Source organism: Syngnathus scovelli, chromosome 13 (assembly GCF_024217435.2).
Source record: "Syngnathus scovelli strain Florida chromosome 13, RoL_Ssco_1.2, whole genome shotgun sequence".
NCBI lineage: Eukaryota > Metazoa > Chordata > Actinopteri > Syngnathiformes > Syngnathidae > Syngnathus > Syngnathus scovelli.
Window position 1 is genome coordinate 12,742,783 of NC_090859.1, and position 19,325 is coordinate 12,762,107.

Here is a 19,325-nt window from a genome sequence, read left to right on the forward strand (position 1 = left end):
CAGCACCAAAATAAAATGGAACAATAACGGCAATGTTGATGGAAGGGGGTAAGGTCACTTAAATGACTTAAAGGGTTCATTTACACAACTAAGATGTGTTAAAAGGAGAATATTTTGTATTTTTGAAAAGTTGTCAAGATGATGATCTTTTGAAAATGCATATTTATCCATTATAATGGACAGAAGGTCCATTTACGTCATATCTGGTGTTCCTCAGGGGTCTATACTTAGCCCCTAGCTTTTTTTTTTTTAATTGGTACTGCAAATTCTTTGTTTTTAACATGATGCTAAACTTTACGGTCATTTTATTCATCAGTCTAATTCAGATGCAGTTTACCACTGACCTAACATCTTTCACAACGTGGGAGGATGCCAAAGTACCTGGAGAAAATAACGTAATTAGGAATGGGAGACGAGCCAGGTCCAAAAGACAATGTCTCTTGTTTGTTTGCGACAAACCAAACGGGCATGGGCGGCTCGCTTAGTTAGTTAGCTAGCAAGGGAATCAGCCAGTACTTAGGCCCCAATTATCCACTAAATCTGCCTCTCTCTAAATGAGATTATTGCTACACGCACAAGCTGAAGCTCCCATTGGGTTCCATTAACTTTGATTACTCCTCATTATTTACTTACAGCTCTGCCACTGTTATTGCTTTCACTTGCGCAGATGCCCAGACAGGGAGGACCCGAGCACGGAGGCGATACAAGCGTTATTTTTTTTTTATAAATTCATAAAAGTAAGTAATAAGTGATGCACCTAATTGCAGAAAATGTAAGTAATGAAGACCAAACTGTAGGATTTTAAGTCTTTTTTGTTTTTCCTCAAAGTATGGTGGTAATTGAAAAGTAGAGGAGGGAAGAGGAAAACACTCCAAAGAAGCTCGGCGCTTGCTGGAGAGCATCTCACTTGTCATTTTGGGGCCAAGCCTGACGCTCAGGGCGCACATTAGCGCTTTTCCCACGCGTTTGTTTTCATCTTTGTGTAAAGCCTACGTGAATATCAAGAGGCCACAGCTGTTTGCCTCCAAACTTTCTGTCGGCAAAAGAAAATTCTGGGAACTGAGGTGTGTTGGGGGGGGGGTGTAGAGAAATGCAGTGAGACGATATTAAGTCAGCTCCCAGGCCTAATTTCACCGACATTGTCCCTGGCTTAATTGCAAAATTCCCTCCATGACTCCTTCCCTCCCTGTTGCACGGCTCCGCGGCGCTCCGAGGTAAAAAAAAAAAAAAATCAGGATCTAATTTCATTTTGGTTTGTCTGAGGACAAGTCTTACATGTTTAATTCTATCCCAATTTCATGTAATCAGGCGGAAGACTTCCCCAGAGGGAGGGCAGAACAGGTCAGGACCAGGTCCGGGCTATTTACTAATGTAATTGGCCCACCTTGATTCCAGCCGCCTTTGTCTTTCCCTTTCTCTGCCATCTTTCTTTTTTTCTCCAAGTCACACCATCTTGTCCTCTTCCTATCTCCTCCCCTTCATCCTCCTCCCCTCTGGGCCAAGTGGCCGTGTTTGTTATTGTGATTTCATATTTCCTTCCATCCATCCATCCCTGCCTCTGCAGCCTCTGGACATTGACTACAAAATCCATTATCATTTGTATATTTTAATTATGCAAATGAGGATAGCTCAGCTGGCCTGTTGGAGGCTGCAGGGGAGAAAGCGGGAACTCCATCGCGGGTGATTACAATTCATCCGCTCGTCGCGCTTTAATTGTAACAAGCTAATTACCGTGTTTCCATTTAGTCTGAACAATGCCAAAAAGAAAAGGGAGCAGTGATAGCTCGGGCTAACTCGGGCGGCAAAGCTAGCTGACGGGCATTTGGAAAGGGAGGGAGGAAGAGATGAGGGAAAGACGGAATTAAGGCCTGAAAGGTCATCGGAAACACTGATGCTGCAAGATTTCTCCCGCGTACAAATTCACCGTTTGTATTTATTTGATCGGTCATGTTCTGCGTCATACAAAATTCAAGATGGCCGACTCACTTTTGAGTCGCTTTGTCTAATGGCTACAATTGACTGATTTACGAAAATACCAACGCAAGGTCTAATTTGCCCCTGCGCAGATTCTGACTACATTAAATGTATTATATTGAAATGTAGCAATCACTATTGACTAAATTCAAATTATAATTATAAAACATAAAACAGCTGAACAAAGGAGAAGCATTTATAGTGTTTACCTACTTTAGCTTAGCTTTAAGATAGCTTTTCATGTATTTTACTGTAGGTCTGGATCCAGATGGTTAAATAGCCTAAAAAAAAAAATCTACCAATCACATTTAACTTGATACAACAATTTGCTTTCAAAAAGAGACATTTTGTCAGCTGAGTGAGGATCAAGTTGAGCCTGTCCCAAATCCTTCCACAATCCATCTTGACTCAAAATGAAAACAAGTTGAAAGGGCTCAGAGTAGGGAAAGTGAGGGCAAAAAAAAAATACAATTACATACAGTCCATGCTCAAACGTACAAAGAATAAAGCAACGCCGGTGTTTATGCTCGAGGTGTTCTTCTTCATCTTCTCTCAATTCAGAGTTCTTTTGCCACTGAAATGAGTCCGGGGCTTCTGGGGATCAAGACCGGGCCTCAGCTGAGCAAGATCTCATTATCTCTCTTTTACATACACTCACGCACACACACCCCGCCATGATGTCACACTTTGGGGATCCTTATATGTATGTCACATTGAACACTTCATAACCTTTATTGAAAATTGTTTTACAATAGGACTTCCAAAAAGTAGAACCTAATTTTGCCCTGGTTTGTATCTTCAGGATGCAACTTGGGGTGCACCTTTTGCCATCTTCCCCGTGCCCACCTACTTTGCCGTGTCATCGGGGAGAAACTAGAAAGGTATTTGAAATTGTCTTCCTTAATCATTTCCCTGATCCCGCAGGACACGCGATGACATGATAGGGGAGGGGCGGGGGGATGGAGGAGGTTGGGTGGGCGTGTGGGTGCCTGGAGAGAGGAAATACTGAAATCCACTTCACTGAAGGCTTCTCCAAGGGTTTCGGAAGGAACGCCCGGTGACACAGATGGAAGCAATGAAGGGCGATAAATCAAACCTGAAGTTCATACGAGGGGAAAAAAAATGAAAAGGGCATGATAATGACATTCTTTTCTTTTCTTTCTGTGAGATCTTTATTGGATCATAGACCTATTTTTGTAGAGCTCCACCTTCTCCTGATTCTTCAACTGTTCGGATGAAAAGTTACATGTGTTGTATCACTGGATTATCATCCATGTTGTATACAGATGTCAAACTATAGGTTAAACCCAGACATTAAATACCAGGAAGTCTTAGTGGAGAGATTAGCCTCGGTAAATATGTGGCCATCTTTAAATCACTCCGTGCAGCTGCTAAGTGGTGCTCAGTTGACCTAGGATGGATGGATGGATGGATGGATGGATGGATGGATGGATGGATGGATGGATGGATGGATGGATGGATGGATGGATGGATGGATGGATGGATGGATGGATGGATGGACGGATGATTGGATGGATGATTGGATGGATGGTTGGATGGATGGTTGGATGGATGGTTGGATGGATGGATGGTCAGACAGCATCCCAAATCCAACTTAACCAGCAGTTTGGGATCAGAGAGAGGACGCGAGAGCTCTAAAATGTAACGTTCATTAAAAGATCAGACATGCTCAGGATCATCGTTAAACTTGCCCCGATAAAAATAACTTTTGAAATCGCGCATGACCTCAAATGCACTCTTGCCTGTATGTACTGCTGATAGAAGAGCAAGTGGAACACTTAAAAGAATCCCAAATAGGCCCATCTGTCCATTTGACACTCTGTGATTCTTACTTAGCAGGCCCGGCGCCTGGTGGTAGTAATCCTGCAGGGATTTGATAAAATAGACACAAACATATTTATGATCCTAGATATGATTTTTGTAAATCTATGTTTTAGTGAAAGCTGTTAAGGAAATGGACATAGAAACCCACAGTTTTTTTTTTGTTTTTTTTTTAATTAAATTATTATTTATTTATTTTTAAGCAAGTGGCCACCTGAACTTGAATCCACACTGGTCAGGACCAAACAATGAATTAATGTAGAAGGAAAAAAAATATGCTGAACCCACTCAATATTATTTCGTCAAGTGGGAGCATGACAAAAAAAAAAATATGAATCCAAATAAATATTTCAAAAATAATCCAGATAATGTATGTAATCAAATTCCTTGAACTTCACCGCATACTAATGAACATGCAGATGTGAAATCTGTTTCCCCCCCCCGCCCTCTGTTGTCCAAACATACCATCTGGCATTTAAAACTAAGATAATATCAGTGTTAAAAGGATAATAATCCAGATCAAACAAAAGTGAAGAAAAACATCTTGTTTGTGTTCGGACTTAATGTGGCTTGTTTTGATGTCACTATTTCAAAAACAAGGGCTCACATTAGTAGCTTCGTCAGATCAGTGTCACCCCCCCCCCCCCAAATACGCCTCTTTCAGCCGGGGCCTTTTAATCCTTCACTTCCACTGCTACCTAAGGGGTGTTCAGGAGTGAATGGATCAGTGAGAGATCAGCGAGAATCATCATCATCATCATAACAATGATCGCCATGATGAGATGTGTTTTGATGAGCGCTCTTGATATGAGCCTGTGGCACGTCGGCAATAATATACACGTGTGTACCGCATTGGAAAAAAAATTCTAAAGTGTACTCGGTAAGAGATTTGTGTGTGTGAGCCACACACCCTCCCGCACGAACGCAGCTAATATAAATTCTTATTTAAATCCAAAACACCAGAGCGGCGATTTGGTTGAGCAATAATTATTTTTCAGAAGCAATAATTATTAGCGTTTAATTCTGTTGTTCACTGTTTTGCCTGATGGCCATTTCTTTTGCTTTTATTTATTTCTTTTTTTTTTTTCAATCCGGAGCCCTAAAGCAAACTGCATGAAGCATTCGACTTGAATATCAAATAATTAGAAATCAAATAATTGAAAAATGAAAGCGCGGCTTGATCGTCATTGAAATGTATGAAGTTGCGCTTCCTGGAACTGTGTCTTGTTGTGTGAGGTCATATTTATTTTGGTTTTCATATTTGGATTTTAATTGATTGATTTATTGTAAAGAATAATCTAAATATATCCTAAGGATTTTTCTTTTCTTCCCCAATATTGACTATATTTTCTTATCAGCTTATCTGGAATGTGTTTGTCACTTTTACAAGGCAAAACAAACAATAAATGAAGATTAACTGCTCATAGTCTATAATCTGGGCGAGTCGAGTGCGGCTATACAGTATGTTTGATGGGATTACACACGGGATTACACAATTAAAGCGTGTGTGTTTGCGGGGTTTGTCACACTGTTGTGACACTGAGATGTGAAGAGAAATCAGTAAAAATGAAAATATTCTATTAACAGATCATTCTTGTTCTTTCTTGAGTAAATTTTTGCTCTCATTTATCCTTCCCGGGTTTTGATTTCAAGTTTTGGCACAAATTTAAGTGGTGGGCGGGATTTATTAGGAACGCTTCTCATTGGCTGTATTGTTTTGAATGGCATCTGCGTGATTTCGGAAGTTTTTTCGTCAACCGTTATCACTCATGCTCGTGACAAAAATTCAGTATTTAATTACATGTTTTGAATGATGTAATATTTCAAAACACAGTCACAGTTTAGCGACATTTTACTAGCTAAAAACGTTAGCTATCGTGAATTGCTAACACTACGCAACAATACCTTGCTACCACCGCGTAATATATCACATTTGTGGTGATTCCATCGTACGATAGGTAGGAATTTCGTAAGTGTGTTGTAAGGACACAATCCAAACATAAATTTCAAATGAAGCATTTTTAAGCACATCTAAATGCTCTGGCAGGACTTCTCTGAAGCCAGTCAGCTGATCTCACATTCTAACTAACAGCAATTACATCCACACAGTGATTGGAATCATCTTTGTGTTGGTCAATACCGACTCTCCCCCTCAATTTCATTCTGGCGGACGTCTTCCCGCTTTCAGCTTTTATTCGTCCCTCCCATCACTCGCCATGCCGCCTGGTGATTAAGCAGTAAATTAACCTCCAGGCCTCATTAATAATAAACGGATAGAGAAAGCTTTCGGTTGTTCCGTTTCCTGTCTGCCACGCTAATAGACCCCCTTAACGTTCACATTAACATAGCTCTTGTTTACTCGATGGACGGACAGGGACGAAACATGGGCGAGTAAACGCACTCGTATATAAGTCGAGGTGTATCATTTCACAAAGCTTCTCAAATCGGAGGCGGACTAGCTTCTCAAAATTGACGGGGGTCAACCTCGGGGTTACCTTTGCGACAATAAGCGTGCTATCCAAGCGGGTCGGGCTTCTTTCCAAATGTTCTCATATCGTTGAAGATATTACAGATATGAATACCAAGTTATTAAGGATGAAATTCCCGTCAGAAAACAAAGCTTAGGCGCTCTCAATAAGAAAATACAGTAAAAGCCTTATGGGACCACATTTGCGGTATTTCATTCCAACGTCTTTTTCAGGTCTAAGTGCCAATCTCGCGAGTTGCCTTGATTTTATGCCCCACATAAAATGGCGCCGTTTGCTCCACAATGGCCTATTTAAGTTACATTACCTTCAAATATTCCCCAGTAAAGAAAATTAAGCTGTGCTACTGTGAGATCATCCAGTTAGTTATCTTCTCCCCGTAGTAAGGATGTCACTTTGACACCCTGTGGAGAACACAATCATTCTCTTGGACAAAAAGGTAATAGTCTTATACAGTATGCCCTGAAATAGTCCACTTCTACAAAAAAACACATTTAGAGGTGTTTTACATGGAATAATATTCGCAAAAATGGATGAAAAAAAATCTAAAAAATGACAGATGTCCCAAAAAAAAATTAATCCATTAGAGTCCTAGTTTTTATTTCTGGAGACACTGGATTTGGATGCTTGGGTCAAGCTGCCCCCCCCCCCCCCCCCTGACCTTGTAGCCTCCCTGCTTACCTTTTCAAATGCTCTGTAGCGCCCAGCAGTCTGTCTGCGCTGAAGCTAATTGGCTTCAAGATGCAGTGTTCACTGTTCAACGTCTCATCACTCATTCCACTTAGAATAACTTGCTCCGGTCTGCTTGTGTCCAGGGGTCATTAAAAGCAGAGGAAGCCTTTAATTAGGAACTCTGGATTATTGAGTGAGTAACCATCACCCGCCATGGCTGAATGCTCTATCTGCCTTGCACTTTCACTTTAGCTGACATCTGGAGTGATCCACGAATGGAATGCCCCAAAAATTTAAATAAATAGTGCTTAATTGGCAAGTGTGCAGAAGATTAATGAGGATATAAATTTGATTTGTATTCATAGTATGCCCATTTTATTGTTTTTTTGCGGAAATTCTAGGTATCAAAAGTTTTGGTATCGGTACTTGGTATCGGTGACGTCATGAAAAACTCATTATTATTGTGATTATTATGATGATGATTATTATTATTATTATTATTATTATTATTATTATGCGCATTTGCATAATCCCCTATACCTAAAGTGCTTGTCTGTGCAATGCATGGTAATCTTCTGTTGTGCTAATTGCTACCCGTGCCCGAGGCAGCACACATGCGCATCTCCTCCACAAGGCTGCCTATCTTTCTGAGTATCATCAAATAGGAGCCTCACAAACAAACTGCTATATTTTGATATCCAGTCGTGCAGGAGGAGGGTGACCTAGCTCCATGCACGGTGGCAATCCTCTTCAAAAGCCTCACTTTCTGTAATAAAAAAAAAAGAATCATAATCTCCATTATGATTTTTTTTTCTTCCAATTTGCTTAAGATGTGTGTTAATTGTAATGGCGCGCTAAGTCTTTGCGGAACGTTGCAGTAAAAGACAGCGCAGCATTAAGTAAGGATTACATTTGGAGCGACCATATTGTAGCCTACATCTGCTTTTTAATCGCCACTAAATGAATGGAAAGCTTTATTCTTGCCTCTAATAATATATGCACGCCTTGACTATTTTACCTCCATTCGGGATAGAACATAAATAACAAATGAGATAAATTCTCTCATTTTATTATGAACTAATAGAAAAGGCTTGATGTTGAGAGAAAGGGCTGTTGGGGTACATTTTAGTATGGTAATCACTCACCTGGGGCGTGTTGCGTTTATTGACAGCTCTGATGTTAAATGTCTCAAGCTCACTTAGTGTTGTACCTCTTAATTTATTATGTCTCCATCGCTCTTCGGTGCGTGCGTGCGCTTCACTGGTTTGACCCTGCAAAATCACACGAGCGGTTCCATTTTTTTTTTTTTTTTTAACGCATGATGAATTTCTCAGTGGGGCGACCAGCATTGTGAAATGTAGTCCAAAGGGCGTAATGGCTGTTTATAAACTTTTGAATACAATTTTAATACCCCACCTTGCGTTATTTACATGCAATAATGCTTTAAAGAGATAAACACAACAAAAACTTTATTGTTACTACAGGGAAATTCAAATTTTTAAGTAAATAAAAATATTTATTGTTATAAAACTCCATTGTGACGTCAGTTTTCGCAAGTGCGCCTGCCACGCGCGGCCCCGCCCCCTTGCGTGTGTGTCCCAAAACAAAAGCACGCGCTGTGACGAGGTAAATTGGTTTGAAAAGGAGCAGATGGGGCTCGTGTGTTGGTGCGCGCTCCGTGCGCGTGCACGCCGTGCACATCCCATGCACGCGCTCATTCAAGAACAGCCCCCCCCACCACACCCATCCCTCCACCCCAAAATGAGGCCGCCAGCTCATCTCAATTTGCCCTTTCACAACTGATTACCGACACAAAATATTTGCCATGCCTGACTTTTACAATCTAACAACTTTTTACTTTTCAAAACGGTGTTAATAATTGTGAATCATATCTCTCTCACGCAAAGACATTTGAAGATGGTGACGACATTCTTCAATCTGGGTTACATGGCTTTATATTTAGGTCTGCGCGTTCCCATCTGTAATTTGTCTGCATATTTTTGGTGGATGGAGTAATTGAGCATCACTCGGGAAGGCCATGCATTTCAGAGCAGACATTTGAAACCTTAACTTTGGAACACCCACTTCACTATTGTATTAGTCCATTTTAATTACAACGGGAAAGCACAAAACAATAAAAACTCAAACAAAAGAAATATAAAATTAATTTCAGAATTGCATTGCAGGTATTTTTTTCCCATTGAATTATCCTGCGACTTCTGTATGAATAAATTAAAAAAAAACTTTTGTGTTTGATCAACAGCCCCAACCTGTTCAAACTAAATGGAACGCAGCCCCAATTAGCGCCCACTAAAATTACCCTTCAAGTGTTTAAAAAGAAGAGTGTTGGAACAAAGTGACGGCCTACATATTTTATGACACAATTCGAAATTTAAAAAAAAAAAATCTTTATTTTCATTTATTCCAAGTCATCTAATGGGCCGAACGCGCAGGGATAAACTGCCGTGCGTGCGTCCTGGCTGGTGGTGGTCGTGGTGGTGGGTTGAGCTCGAGCCACACGCCAATCAAACAGGAGAGAGAGCAAGAGAGAGTGAGGTTAAAATAAAGAGAGGGAGAGAGAGAGAGAGAGAGAGAAGGAGGGAGGGCAAGAGAGAGAGAGAGAGAGAGACGGATTAAGTCGGCGCGTGGCACCTCTGAAAGGCGAATAAAAGCAGAGCGTGCGTCCGCGGTTTAGTCACATCTGACGATCTGTTTCAATGTAGTTAGACCCAATTTTTTTTTTAAAAAGGAAGAAAATAACTAACAACACCGCTGTTAATTAATTGCGGTTGTATATTGGATAGTTTAAAAAATGAGCTTTTCATTCTATGTAGGATAAAAGTGATTTTTCAACTTAGAAGGATTTTTTTAAACTAACAATTTGGAGGACTCTCGGCTGTTAGAGGTAAGCACTCGAATTAAATTGTACATATTTGAAAATGTACCCTTTCCATTTGGTTTGAAATGATCACCATACAAAATGTTGCACTTCAAATTTGAATTTATGTCGTTGCGTAATTGTGTAGGGAAGAATTTGTATGGATTGTGAATTGCCGTTGATGGCTCAAAATTGCGTAAATGCGCAGTAAAAGTTTTCAACCTCATTTAAAATGAGATCTTCAAAAGGGGTTCCATTTTTTTCTTTCAAAAAGCTCAATCGTTATTGCTTATTTTCAACCTTTTTATCCCTGATAATCATGCGGGAATTATTAAATAATAATAAATCAGCAATCATTTTGCTATTGAAATAACTCATTTACGGGACGATGTATTCGCTGCGTTTTGTCACTACAAGGTTTTAAATATAGATTTTTAAATAAGTTAAATTAGATGCACAAATATTATACTGCTATTGTGTAGCAATAATAAAAAATGGTGCCTTGTCATTCCATTTACAACTTTAAGATCTTGAAGTCTGAAATGTATTTATTTATTAAAAAACGTAACTGGCCGAGTTATTCAAGTTGTATAGTTTTTTTTAAACATGAAATGCTTTTTGCAACATTTTTATTTTGAGGTGTGTGTTAATCATTCTCCAAATACTCTAAAAATTACTAAACCTTTCCATAGAGGAGTTTTTGTAAAATAATGAAACAATTTCTCAAATATTAATTAAATGCAATCATAAATAATTGTATAAATGGAGTACAAGTTTGGCTGGGCTGTATTTGTATGTTCTCACCTGATGTAACATGGACTGGCCCTTTTGTATAATTTCAAAATAAATTTTCAAATGCACTAATCATATTTTAATATTAATTTCACTTGCTTTCTTCAGACAACATTTTTTTTTTCTAATCATAACTCAAAAGAGAATGCTGAATGCAAAATTCCAGGCATGGAAATAATTCCAAACATCATGCCAAGATATATTTAATAACTTTTTCCACATCTTAATTTTGTGTCCTGGCATAAAAGGGTGTTTTTACTTTAGCTCCATCAAATCATCATTTTTTTTCTCTCATGCAGGTTTGTCGTGCAAGTATGGACAAGTCTCATCTTTCCAACCCCAATGACATCATCATGAGCAGCCCACCAGGCCCGTACCCGCAGGAAGCTCTGACTCCTCCCCGGCCCAACCATCACCACTCCTCATCTTCCTTATCCTCACCCTTGTCCTCCTCCTCCTCGCCCCTCAAGCCCAACCAGGTGGGCCAGGTCATCCTCTACGGCGTTCCCATCGTGTCGCTGGTCATCGATAACAACGAGCGACTTTGCCTGGCGCAGATTTCCAACACGCTGCTGAAGAACTACAGTTACAACGAGATCCATAACCGCCGCGTGGCGCTGGGCATCACTTGCGTCCAGTGCACCCCCGTTCAGTTGGAAATCCTTCGGCGCGCCGGCGCCATGCCCATCTCGTCACGCCGCTGCGGCATGATCACCAAACGTGAGGCCGAGCGTCTCTGCAAGTCCTTCCTGGGGGAGAACATGCCTCCCAAACTGCCCGATAACTTTGCCTTCGACGTGACGCACGAGTGCGCCTGGGGTTGCCGTGGTAACTTCATCCCCGCCCGCTACAACAGCTCGCGGGCTAAATGCATCAAGTGCTCCTTCTGCAATATGTACTTCTCCCCCAATAAGTTCATCTTTCATTCCCATCGCACGCCGGACGCCAAGTACACGCAGCCCGACGCCGCTAATTTCAACTCCTGGCGGCGGCACCTCAAACTTAGCGATAAGCATCCGGCGGATGAGATGGTGTACGCTTGGGAGGACGTCAAGGCCATGTTCAACGGAGGGAGCCGGAAGAGGGCCTTGCCCTCGGGGAGCCACTGCCATTCCATGGCCTCCATGAAGAACGTCGGCTCGGTGGTGCCCCACATGATGGGCGGCGATCCGGGTGCTCACAAAAGAGCGCACTTTGATGACGACGAGGACCTAGAAGGAGGTGCTCTGTCACCTCGGAAGACACCGCGCAGCTACCCAGTCATCCCCGTCCCGAGCAAAGGCTTCGGCGTGTTGCAAAAGTTCCCCCCTGCGTCCATTTTCCCGTCGCCTTACCCCTTCCCGGCGTTTGGCCTATGCCAGCAGAAAAAAGACGACGGCGACCTTTCGGCCGGCCACAAAAGCGCGGGACTGTCGGGTCTTTTATGGCCCGGACGCAAGGACGCTTTTTATCCTCCCTTTTGCATGTTTTGGCCCCCGAGAGCGGCGGGGGGGATCCCGGTACCCACGTACTTGCAGCCTCAGCCTAGCCTCTCCTCATTGGCTGACAATCCCTCCCTCCGGCAGGCCTTCCTGGATCTGTCCGACTCCTCCGAAGCCGCTAACGGTACAAACGTGACCCCCAACAACGGGAGCGCCGCAACCAGATCCGGCCTCTTTGACCCCGACTGTACCATGGTGACCCCTGACCTCCGGCCCGTGACTTCAGAGAGCTGGCTCAAACTCTTGGACAACCCCACGCTCCAAACCAGAAAGCCCAGCTACGGCTCAGCCTTCCGCCCCGTCACCAAGGACGCCGAGAGCATCGCTAAGCTCCACGGCAACGGAGGAGGCCTCGCCGGGACGACGGACGACGAGTCGGGCGCGGTCGTCGCCGCCGGCTCGGACCGCCACCCGAGGCTCTCGCCCGGCAGCAGCTGCAGTTACGGCAGTGAAAGCGGCGGCGAAGGAGAAGCGGAGCCGGGGGACAGCGAGGAGGACGGAGAAGTGGACGTGGAGTCCTCCAAGCAGGACGACGACGAAGACGACGGGGGCTTCTCCAACCGGCCCCTGCAGACTCGCACGAACCCGTTCCTGCCCGCCCCGAGCAACAGCGCCGGCGACGAACGTGGGAAGGAGAGGGGGAGCGTGTCAGCGTACGGCGGCAGCCCCCCTCCCTCCGCCGACCCCATCCGACAGTCCCCCAGCTTGCCCGCTTCGTCGCCCGCCAGCCTGCAGCTCTCCAACTCCAGCCCGCCGCACAGCAGAGAAGACGTAAATATCCCCCCCGCCGGCCACATCAGCTAATTATTATTTAAATAGCATTGCGGCAGGCCGTGATGTGATCTGCATAAGCAGATTGATAGGCCGACTTCTCCCTGTTGGAATTGAAAGAGTCACCCCGCCCTGATCTTGACTAATAACCCCCCCCCCCCCTTGCCATGTGGGCTCTTTAATGACCACCTCATGTTTGTTCTCCTCAGCCTGTTAGGGCAACTCTAATCTTTAACCTGTTGACACTCGGATTAACCTGCCGAGCAGTAGCAGAGACAGGAGAGAAAAAAAATATCAAAGTAAATCTCAGGGCTGACTCTTTAAATAAATAAAAAATAGAAAAACATGTTGACATATTTGATATTTCCTGCTACATGTTGCAAATGTAATCTTTGTGATTCCAGGTGGACAAAAACCGAAACGAAGGACTGCCTGCCTACGCAACCAAAGACTCCATGTCAGGTTAGTACACACATTTGAAACACTTATATTCATGACCATTGCGCAAAAGCTCGTTATTAAAGCGGCTTTGATTTACTATCAATTTTTCTAAAACCCCTTTTTTTTTTTTTATATCCACCATTTTTTTTTTTATGGCGGCTTTCTTTCATTGAGTGTGAGGTGTTTTATGTGACACATATTTCTGAGATGTTTCATTTTCTGCTCTCATCTTTTCACACTGACGACGTGCTCTGCTTTTTTTGTGGTGGGGCACACTCTGTCGTAAACACACACACACATATACGGTCTCAGTAAACGTATTTCATTGTGTCTTCAAGATGAGAACAAAGAGCCGAGCAGCTTCTTCGGAGTCGAGAATGAAACATCAGTACCTGCGCCAGACTACTGGAGGGAAAGCTCGGGTAGGTTATTCCTCTTTTGGAATTAAAATAAATCAGATTTGCCCAAAAAAAGTTGGGTGAACTCAAAAATTCAGGACAAACAACAAAATTTTGCATTCAATGAACTAGAACCAGATTTCACACTCAGTCTGTAAGTAAATTGAGTATTTTTTTTCTAATTTAGCAAAAGTCCATACCAATAGTTCATTTTTTTAATTTTATTTAATTATAAGGATTCAACCACAGGTGGTCATCAACATTTTGCAAATAGCTCTGTGGTCCAATATAACCGTCTTGCAAAAACTGGAAAATCCATCCCTGGTATCGGATCTTATTAGATGGAGCAAGTGTACCCAATGAGGTGTCTAAATACACACAGGCAAGAAAGAGATCGCCTAAAAAGATGCTTAGCCCGATTGTCGCCGAGGCTCTCGCTCCTCGGGGAGCCGTTATAGTTCAACAAGAAAACATCAGCTCAGAAATAAGCAGCGGCTCTGGCAGCCTCCATCCTAGACCAATATCGCCGCAGACATAATTGCCTTTTTCCCCCCCCCCCCCCCCCCCTTCCCCATCCTCATCGCTAAAAAACCTTTGCTGTTTGAAAAAGATCACAGCTTATTGCCTTTTTATATCTGTCAGGAAGACATTAAAAGTGCTTTATGACATCTGTGCCAACATTTATATCTACCCCCGCTAACACAAACGCACACTCCCGCTACCCGGACACACCCGCGTGCACGCATCGTAATGATCTCCGCACATAATGCGTAATGTATTTCGAAAAATTACACGAAACAAATTAAATGAGACCACCTTCCCTCTGATTGCCAAACGTCTCCCTGGGCGTTGGGAAGCTCTACGTGATTAGAAGGCCTGACTCCTTTGAGAATGCAACACCCCCCCCCCTCCCCTTCTTTCACCGCCTCCACTGTCTTTAAACTCTCCCTCTGTTTCTAGGGAGGTAAAAAAAAAATAATCTAATTTTCCATTTATGTAATGCAAACCGCTTTGGCTTTGACTATTCACGGTTAATTGACTGTCAAACGAGGTTGTTATCCTCGGGCAGTGTCTGCAAATTTGCTTGTCAAATGAGACAGAGAGAGGAGAGGAAAAGAAGAGGCGAGAGGGGGAACTCTCGGATCTGAATGAGAGGAAAGAGCATAGGAGGGCTGAGGGGGATATGAAACGACTGGAGGAAAACCGTACGCGTCGAGTGTCGGCGATTGCTTCATCATCTCGTGCATCGCCTGCTGTTTTCAAACTGGTCACATTGCTATGGGAGGGGTCGAGGATATCTTAGGGAGTCCATAAAGCATAAACGAAATATTTACAAAATCCTTCAGAAAATGCTGGCAAAGATTCTTGCATATTTAGGAATCGGAAAATACTCCTGAATACCTGAAAATACCTGAAAGGGGGTCAAATTCCACAGGGAGACCCGTGCCCCTGTAGCCCCCCACTCTAGCGCTGCCACTGCTGACACAATTTATAGTCTTCAATGAAACTAAGAATTGTTTTTTTGGAATATGGGAGGAAGGCCCAATCTAACAAGATCTGATACACAATGTGGAGCCCAAATTCTGCTTGTACAAAGCTACTACTAATTTTTTTTTACTAAAGCTATTATAACAAAAAAACATCATCGGTGATAGGACATTGTGATTTCCTAGAAATGTAGAACTGATCAATTGAAATGTAAAAAACTTGACAAATAGTGTAATGTGTAATGGGACACTGACGTCTAGCGGTTAAATGGTGAATTACAGTTCCTTCACTCAAGTTGGAAATGGATCAGCTCTGCTGTGATTGATCATAAGATATTTTTTCATATCAATTGAAAACCTTCTTTTGTTTTCTCAGGTGACCAAAGTCAAGAAGCCACATCTCCTGTGCAGCTCAAGAAGGATGTGGAGAATATGGAGAAAGGTACGCAAAGATATTTTGATTCACACACTATAATGTATGCAAGCTGTTTTGCAACATTGTCATTAAGTTTATTTATTTTTTATCCCCGACAGAGGAGCTCCAGAAAGTTCTACTGGAGCAGATAGACTTCAGAAGGAGACTGGAGCAAGAGTTTCACGCTTTGAAGGGCACCTCCCCGTTTCCTGTCTTCCGTAAGTTCCAAGTCAAATTTATTTTGTGCTATTATTAAATAAGTAGCACCAGTTACTTTATGAATTGGTATCATCATTTCAGATAATTTCCAAGACCAGATGAAAAGAGAGCTTGCTTACAGAGAAGAGATGGTCCAGCATTTACAGATGGTAAGACAATACATGCAAAAATAAATAAATAAAATAAGATAAATAAGATCAGTAAAATAAATAAAATAAATAAAATAAATAAAATAAATAAAATAAATAAATAAAATAAAATAAAATAAAATAAAATAAATAATGTTGCTTATGTGTGCATCCAAAGAAAAGTATATCCAATCATATTTGTCTTTCATGGGTGAGAAGCTCCTGTGCAGCATGCGAATCAATCATCCCAGCTGACTGATAGACTGACAGCCTCCATTTGTCTTTGCTTTCTGTCACTTGCAAAAAAAAAATTGCCACGCCTTTCTGCACGCACAAATTGCGAATGCTGAATACGAAAAAGTTTTTTATTCACCTCAGCAATTATTGATACATGTTTAATTTGCTCCTTACTAACATTTCTCTACTTTTTTTGTCCTTCAGATTCCATATGCAAACATCATCAGAAAAGAAAAGATCAGCTCCCATATGAATAAATAGCTGACTTATCTTTTGATTTCCTAAAAGAGAAGCAAATTAATAAAAAATCAGCAGTCAAGACTCCAACGAGGACCCAAAGAGGTCTTCCAGACTAATCTGCTGAGATTCAACTACCTGACTTTTTCCAAGAGTTTTTAAAGGTACAAAGAATCGGATTAAGGTTGAGGCTGTTTTTTTTCAGGACTCCGAACTGCTGCTGTAAATAAACACATTGGACGAGGATGGTCCTCATTCTGATGTAGTTACTGCTGTTACTGTTTTTGTTGCTGTAATGTTAGTAACTGACATATCAGCCATTATTTACTGTGAACATATTCATTCTAAACACACAGGAAACGTTACCTCAAAAGAACATCATTTGTCATATTGTCCCAAAGTATTCTGCAGACAAGCATCCAAAAAATGTACTTTTTATTGACGAATACAAAAATACATTTAAAGGCTTCACTTTCATGAATATACAGGAATTGTATAGATGGAACTTGTAATATATCCCGACTAAAATTGTATATATATCGTCCAATGTGGGAGTATTCATCCTCACAGTCTGTTTAAATGTATTTCCTATTTTCATTTCAGTATTGGGGCCGCAGACCCTGACCTTAAAATATGATTATTTATTACAAAGAGAAAAAAAATGATAATGCTGTCATTTGTGTCTCGCAGTGTGTAAAATGAAAACTCATACATCTTGTTTATACATTGAACCAAATGAATGGATAAAGTTGTCATTTAAGAAAGATGTTCTAAACTGCAGATGTATTTAAATAACCTATGTTCCTGTTCTCTGCAATTTATTGTATGCGTAAATTAAAAGACTATAAATAACACCGTAAATGTTTCCTAATTGTACACAAATTATTTGAACGTTTTATTAATATTCATTGCCAGAAAAAAAGCATTTGTTTTCGAGCGTCTCTTACGTCACAATGATTACGGCAACTTTATGTGATTTACGACGCTCCTCTTTTGCACGACATTTTCCGCTCATTTACGGCCCTCGTCTCCGTACGAGAATTTGCCAGCATGGCGTTTACTCTCTATGCACTCATCCAGACAGCTATTCTGTGCACAAATGCTGTCGCCGTGTTGCACGAAGAAAGGTTTCTCAGCAAAAGTAAGTCTTTATTAGTCATCCTTTAAATATACGTAACCACAAAATGCTTTAAAAACACTAAGTGCATTAATAATGTTTGATTTTTGTTGACTGCTAGTGAGGCCAGTTTGTTATGGTTGTTGACAGAGATGTAAAACAGTAATGAGTCTTTCTGTCTGCACTGACCTTCTAACATTTCATAGAATGCATTGGTAATTATATACTTTGCCATTAATGAAGGTTATTATCTTTGATTAATCACAGATTTTTTTTTCTCCCTTGTGCAGCTCTCCATTGTTTTGGCCATTGTGCGTTTCAGTAGTATTATTCAAGTGTTTTCTTCTGTCTTTAGTTGGATCAGGTGTCGACCATGGGGTCTCTGGTTTTGGAGATGACCCAGGAGTAAGAGCCCAAATCCTCAATCTCATCCGCTCAGTCCGAATGATCATGAGAGGTGAGTTCCTTTTGTCCCTGACTCATGCTCTTTTGTACCTAACTCTTAAATGTGTTTCCATCTTTGTTTTTTGTTTTTAGTGCCTCTTATAATTGTGAATTCAGCCTCCATCGTCCTGCTGTTGCTTTTTGGGTGACGACCGGTCGCAAACTCAAGCTGCAGGACCAAGGAACAATCTCGCTCTTGCTTTCACACAACTGACACACACAGTTGGCATTTAAGTGGAAGCAATGTTGTTTAATACTTTCTAAGAAAAAAAAAAAAAACCTAGCACACTCCTTCAGTTGCACAATTTTTTTTAAAATAGTAATTTAATGTTTATATGTCCAACATTATGTGGTGAGTAATTTACAATCTGCTGCACAATTTGTGTGGAGTTTGCATGTTTTCCCTGTGCTTGTGTATTTTTTTTTTAATATAGATTCCTCCCACATTCCCAAAACATAACATTTAATTGAGGACTGCATATTCCGCTATTTGTAAATCTGAATTAGGTTTACACTGTTACCATGGAGACACTTGTTACTGCAAGTCATATTGCAACTTTTAAAAGAATTGTGCCAAATGTGTGGAAAAACAATGTATTTATTAGTAATGCCATCATCTCAATTGTAAAGTTTCTTTTCTAAATAAATTTACAGCCTAACTGTCATAATCCAATCCAAAAAATACTTTCTCTTCATCTTTCCTGTCTTTAACTATTGACACATTTCTCTCGCTCTGCTCATCCACTCCCTGCTGCTCCACTTTTTTTTTTTTTTTTAATAATCCCCATATGCTGTGAATTATCACAATTTCCTGCCCTGTTGATCCTGACAAATATTATTATTAACAACTTTTGATCCTAAAAATATGAGGGTAGGTCAATGCGGCTCTACTAGAATTGAAAGCATATGTTTATCAGAGGGATATTAACAGCAAAAGTCAGTTTAATCTGTGATTAGGCTGCTGTGAGCTTTGGTTTTACAATAATATGTGTAAAGTGATCACAGTGTTTTTGAGCTTCACGGCGCAGAATGTGGTATTGAGTTCTGATTTTTTTTTTTTTTATAAAAGGTTAGTTGATGCTAAAATATAACTCCATCCATCAAGGTATGGATTTATGATTTAAGACAGTAAAATAAAATAGAATCAAAGGAAATAAATGCATAATATAGTTTGGGATGGGGTCTTCTTTAAACACTTCATTCTGACACGTCTACCATGTTTTCCACATCCAATGTAACTTGCAAAATATATGTATGAACAAAAACTGAAAAACATGTATTCACTATCAAGAGGTAACATGAAAAG

The 19,325-nt window shown here is 41.2% G+C and overlaps 2 protein-coding genes across 3 annotated transcripts; both read left to right on the top strand.

Moving 5' to 3' along the window:
- The first annotated feature begins 2,759 nt into the window (after positions 1 to 2,759).
- Positions 2,760 to 17,319, top strand: skor2 (SKI family transcriptional corepressor 2). Of its 2 annotated transcripts, none has more exons than XM_049737836.2 (8): positions 2,760 to 2,855; positions 10,944 to 12,896; positions 13,301 to 13,358; positions 13,676 to 13,759; positions 15,599 to 15,664; positions 15,757 to 15,855; positions 15,938 to 16,005; positions 16,426 to 17,319. In XM_049737836.2, the coding sequence occupies exons 1-8, from the start codon at positions 2,778 to 2,780 to the stop codon at positions 16,480 to 16,482; spliced, it is 2,463 nt and encodes an 820-aa protein (XP_049593793.2). In that variant the 5' UTR covers positions 2,760 to 2,777; the 3' UTR covers positions 16,483 to 17,319. The 2 variants fall into 2 exon arrangements, with proteins under 2 accessions (XP_049593793.2, XP_049593794.1); XM_049737837.1 differs by lacking the exon at positions 2,760 to 2,855 and adding an exon at positions 9,675 to 9,879.
- A 125-nt stretch (positions 17,320 to 17,444) lies between these two features.
- ier3ip1 (immediate early response 3 interacting protein 1) lies at positions 17,445 to 19,079 on the top strand. The gene is made up of 3 exons (XM_049737870.2): positions 17,445 to 17,599; positions 17,931 to 18,032; positions 18,113 to 19,079. Exons 1-3 carry the CDS (start codon positions 17,509 to 17,511, stop codon positions 18,166 to 18,168), a joined length of 249 nt encoding a protein of 82 aa, XP_049593827.1. The 5' UTR covers positions 17,445 to 17,508; the 3' UTR covers positions 18,169 to 19,079.
- Positions 19,080 to 19,325: the final 246 nt, after the last annotated feature.

Bases quoted from the DNA above. Each gene is read 5' to 3' on its own strand.
- skor2 (XM_049737836.2), top strand. From the start codon at position 2,778: ATGCAACTTGGGGTGCACCTTTTGCCATCTTCCCCGTGCCCACCTACT. The intron at 12,897-13,300 runs GTAAATATCCCC...TTGTGATTCCAG, and splicing joins CGCCGCACAGCAGAGAAGAC to GTGGACAAAAACCGAAACGA. The intron at 16,006-16,425 runs GTAAGACAATAC...TTTGTCCTTCAG, and splicing joins TGGTCCAGCATTTACAGATG to ATTCCATATGCAAACATCAT.
- ier3ip1 (XM_049737870.2), top strand. From the start codon at position 17,509: ATGGCGTTTACTCTCTATGCACTCATCCAGACAGCTATTCTGTGCACA. The intron at 17,600-17,930 runs GTAAGTCTTTAT...TTCTGTCTTTAG, and splicing joins AGAAAGGTTTCTCAGCAAAA to TTGGATCAGGTGTCGACCAT. The intron at 18,033-18,112 runs GTGAGTTCCTTT...TTTTGTTTTTAG, and splicing joins AGTCCGAATGATCATGAGAG to TGCCTCTTATAATTGTGAAT.